At 41.5% G+C, this 4,803-nt stretch overlaps 1 protein-coding gene across 1 annotated transcript in view; it reads left to right on the forward strand.

Annotated features, from left to right (window-relative positions):
* mpp5a (membrane protein, palmitoylated 5a (MAGUK p55 subfamily member 5)) overlaps nucleotides 1-4,803 on the forward strand; it is a gene marked incomplete in the record, with an annotated part of 23,317 nt that overhangs the window by 11,664 nt on the left and 6,850 nt on the right. Inside the window, 5 exon segments of the mRNA XM_035674139.1 lie at nucleotides 373-473; nucleotides 1,765-1,872; nucleotides 3,079-3,156; nucleotides 3,282-3,422; nucleotides 4,235-4,396. Of these exon segments, the coding sequence (XP_035530032.1) occupies nucleotides 373-473; nucleotides 1,765-1,872; nucleotides 3,079-3,156; nucleotides 3,282-3,422; nucleotides 4,235-4,396 (590 nt within the window).

A 4,803-nucleotide genomic window follows, 5' to 3' on the forward strand; every position in this document is an offset into this window, starting at 1 on the left:
GGGGGGGGGGGAGCTGTCTGGGAGAGAAAGGAATGTAAGAAAGACATCAGGGAGGGAATTCCTCAGGGAGGGAGAAAGGACATGAGAGGCTCTTGAGGGCGACTTAATTAAAACTTCGTAGGGGTGGTAATGTTGACACACACACCATTACACAAACAGGAACACACGATGTAGAACAAGAGGCTTGACTAGCAAATGAGATGCAGTCTCTCACGCATGTTAATCTGAAGCTGGGACAAACAGGCTGTCTTCTGCCATCATATGATACTGAAGTACAGCGCTCCTTTTAGACCTCTTTAGCTTTTGCTTTTATGGAGGCTGATATGTAAAAGTCAGTGGTTATTCATGTGAACGCATGTGTTTTTCTTGCAGAGTTGGAGGAGTTGCTGCTGTCACTGAAGCAGGTCCGGGGCTGCCTTACCGACCAGCAGAGTCAGAATGACATAGAGCTGGTTCTTGCACTACTAAACAAGGTAATATAGAGGGAATTAGACGGACAGGGCTCAGCATGTGATTGTGAAATTTTTCCAGACTCTCTGACCTTCGAGGTAAAAGGGATTCACAAAGACGAGGCAGCGTCGTCACCACTGTCTAGGGTCGGAGCATCCGTAACAGCAGGGGCCTCACAAGGTTCCGACAGTTGGAATGAAGGCTTCAGTATGGGAGACGGGGCTGGAGGCTATAGATACACTAGACAAATCTTTTTGGAGCTAAAGCTACTGATGGGCCAGCTTTTATACCGTTATTAAATATTCTTAAGTTGGATATTCTTGTGCCCGAAGCCAACAAATAATTCTGTGTTTTTCCTGGAACATTGTGCCCCTTTTCAGGGTCAAAAAGCCTTGAATGGCCCTTTCAGAAACATTCTGTGTATTTCGAGTAAAGGACCCTAGTTTCGGTTCTGGTTCCTGTCCTGTAGTGGAATTTAAAGTACTGAATATTGGTTTGCTTAAGCTCCAGCGTCTGATTGGTTATAGGAGAAACACAAGTTTTTAGCAAACACAGCAAGAACAGTATTATTGTAGCAGTGTTGTCTGGTACAGTTGTCTTTTAGGCTTCCAGAAGGGATTATTAACTATACAAATATGACACCAATAAACACAAAGCTGATATTCAAGTTTTGGCTTTCTGTCCAAACACAAGCTGGTCTTACCCAAGAACAGTTTTGCTCTCCAGGTTACTGTGTAGCATTACAGTTAAGAAGCCATCATTGTGTCACCTTTAACCGTGTTTGGTTTTTTTTTCTTTCATTTTAAATGGAATTTTAGTAGAGCTGCCACAATTAGTCATCTGATTGACTATTTGATTACCAAAAATCTATTGGCAACTATTGTGATAATTGGGCTCTACATTTTAGCTGATCACACAGTGCAGCTGCTGTCATGAACCTATATTCAGGTTTGTTTTGTTAGACAAAGTGGCAACGCCTCAGTGCAGCAGTGCAGGAATTACCGTTGGTCAACAGGTAGCATTTACAAGCTCAGATCAGTTCACTGATTATGGTGCTTGTTCAGTTGTCTGACAACAGAAACGCAACAACAACTTCATTATGAGTTGGGCTGTACTGAATCACAGTGTGAGTGATCAATGGAAAAGCTTTCACAAATACTGTATGAACTGAAACAGTCAGTAATAGTTTAGTATTATATTTTATTGCACTTTGATTTCACTTGTAAATGTAAATACAGTAAATACTATAGTGAAAGGAGAAAGTGCTTTGAGTGGAATGTGACAGAACATTGGTGTCTCTTTGTTCCCCTGTAGTCTGACTTCCAGTCAGCACTGAAGATCCATAATGCGGTGGCCTCCAGCATGCACCGACCCTCTCCTCCCTACCCACACACACAGCAGGCACTTCCGCTGGCCATGGAGGTAATATATACGCTTATCCAAATGAGCTTTATTTAAAATAAATGTTGACGTTCATCTGACAGAAGGCTAACACAGTCACACACACAGTGACAGTCCAGGTCAGTGGGTGTCTAATAACGGGCTTAGAGACAGAGCAGCTCTGTTCAGCATCAATTAGAGCTGAAACACCAGTGCTTACACTGCATCTACATACACACACTTTTGCATATACACACATACAGGCTTTCCTGCCAACTCTTTTATTCTGTGATCATATTTTTAAACAACTGCCTGTTTAACGCATGATACCAAGGTCAGTTGTAGCTCAGACTGAATTTAATTCATCAAAAAGAATGATTTTACTTTACTAATTTGTAAAGCAAAGAAGAGAATCTAACTCTAAGTTAGATTGTTCTTTAGTTAGTTAGTACGATCAATGCTGCAATTATGTTTCTGCCCCAGTGTTGAGTTGGCTAGCTGTAAGAGCTATTCATGGCTCATTTCAGTGGAATCTCATTAAAGAGCAGCACATTATTTCTGCTCCATGTTGGCCTCTCTGCCCCCTGCCCTGCATTTGGCTGCTCTGTACTGTATTCCCAGAAACATGTTCTTTTGTCTTTGTTGATACAGTGGAGTGAAGAAATGGTACAAATACTCGCAAAGTACTGAAAATACCTTCACACAGTTCAACTCTAGCTCATTGGCAGACTGAAACAACTTTAAATACTTTCCCATTTTGAAATTTCACAGTTGTCATTTAGAGCGTAGATTGTTCCTGACACTTTTTTCTATGCCTTTCAAATACATTGTTATTCCATCATGTTGTCATCATCATGGTGTCAAAATCTTCATCCTTATTTCTCTTCTTGTTTTTGTTTTTTGTTTTTTGTGAAGTGGCCCAGATTGCTGTGCTAGCTCTTCAACAAAGTTAGCACCCCTCATATTGATATTGATATCGATTCCGATATCGATAGCAACCAAGGACCCAGACCAGATTACTGCTTTGATTGTAATGAATAGAGAACGAGTTTCCTTCCATTTTTTCCTGTTAAAGGGGAATGTTTCCTTCCTTTCCCTCTGAATCAAGGGTATAAGAATAAAGAGTGTCGTATACAAAATATTGCGATACTTAAGTGTATCAATATTTTCTTACACCCAAATATATCATGGCTATGGTAAAACTGCTCATGATGACACCAATGAGGTTTTATGTTGTCATGGTTTCAGGTCAGGAATCTCATCCAGCCAAGTCAGAACAAAGAGGGACTCGAACTACACAGCCTGCTGACAGATACACACATCCAGGTAAACACACACACACACACACACACACACACACAGCTGTATTAGCAAATCAACAAAAGAATCCCGTAGTGACTGTCACTGCTCCTGTCCTGTATCCGTGTTGTGCATGTGTGTGTGTTTTGCAGTCATTGCTCCTGGCCCATGACAGCATAGCAGAGAGGGAAATGCAGCCTGAGCCTCTGCCTGACCAAGGAGAAACACTGACCCAGTGGGGAGGGGAGACTGTCAAGATAGTTCGCATAGAGAAGGCCCAAGACATACCTCTGGTAAGACCAACACTCACTCACTCAAAATCAAGGAGAAGGCCACTACATATAGAGCTGACATGCTGTTGCCCCCAGGTGCTTCAGTTTCCTCCCACAGTCAGGTTAGGTTAATTGGGGTTAATGTGTGAAAGGTAGTATGTCTATATAAGGCAGTCTGTGATGTCCAGGTGTCCATCTGCCTCTTGACTGATGGGAGCCTGAATCAGCTCCTGCCCCTCTGTGACCCTGTACTGGAAAAGTGGGTATAGACAGTTGACATGATACAGGATAAAAAGAAGCTCAGCTGAAATAAATAAATGCTGTTGGAAAATAGTTGCAGCTACAAAGGAAACTCAAGCATTTTGTTCCATCACTTGAAACACATCATCTCATACAGTATGACGAGTGCATGGCCCCGACGATCGATAAAGTATTTCTGATTCTGATTCTGAGAAAACATGACAGAAACACACTAAATGAAATTCACATTTCACACAGATGTCCTTTACAGTCCTTTACTGCCCCAATCAACAACTATTGGAAGGTTTAGAAACTTTAGCACTGCAGTGGCTAAGGCAGGATAGAAAAAAGAAAAAATAAATAAAAGGGATATTGGAAATATCAGCAGTAGGGGAATTGAGGTTTCTTTTCTCTGTGAAGCATTTTAAGCTTTCCTTTAGGATAAGAGAACAACAATTGATGTGGCTGCAAATCCTTTTATTTCACTTATTGGAATCTCTATTATCTTCAGCAAAGCACTAGTGTTTTCTTCCCTGGGGGCCAGTGTCCATGTTTGCCCATCATTCCACTGCCTTCCTGTGTGTGTTCTGTAGGGGGCGACCGTTCGTAATGAAATGGACAGTGTCGTGATCAGTCGTATCGTTCGAGGGGGAGCAGCTGAACGGAGTGGACTCTTATCAGAAGGAGATGAAATACTGGAGATAAATGGCATCGAGATCAGAGGAAAAGATGTCAACCAAGTCTTTGATATTCTTGTAAGTATATCCACGTGCTCGTAGTTCACACAGCTCTTTGATGGAGTGATAAATAAATATATATAAAAATAGCCTTTCTATAGATATTTTACTGTCCAACATGTCACTCATTTGTGATTTGTGTCAGGACTTTGTAGAACAGTTTTCTTTGTATTAATGGCAGTATTCACAGCAAAAGAGCAAAAGGACCATGGTCTTAAATACAAAGTTTAAATAATAGTCACTACAGTCCAGGTTATGGCAATAAATAAATAAATAAATGAAATAAAATGTGCTTTCCTCTTTCTCTCTTTTGTGTGTGTGTGTGTGTGTGTGCGCGTGTGTGTGCGCGTGTGTGCGCGTGTGTGTGTGTGTGTGTGTGTGCCTGTGTGTGTGCCTGTGTCTGTGTGTGTGTGTGTGTGTGTGTG

This window comes from Morone saxatilis, unplaced genomic scaffold (assembly GCF_004916995.1).
Source record: "Morone saxatilis isolate NCDOM2014 unplaced genomic scaffold, NCSU_SB_2.0 Contig3, whole genome shotgun sequence".
NCBI classification, from domain to species: Eukaryota; Metazoa; Chordata; class Actinopteri; family Moronidae; genus Morone; species Morone saxatilis.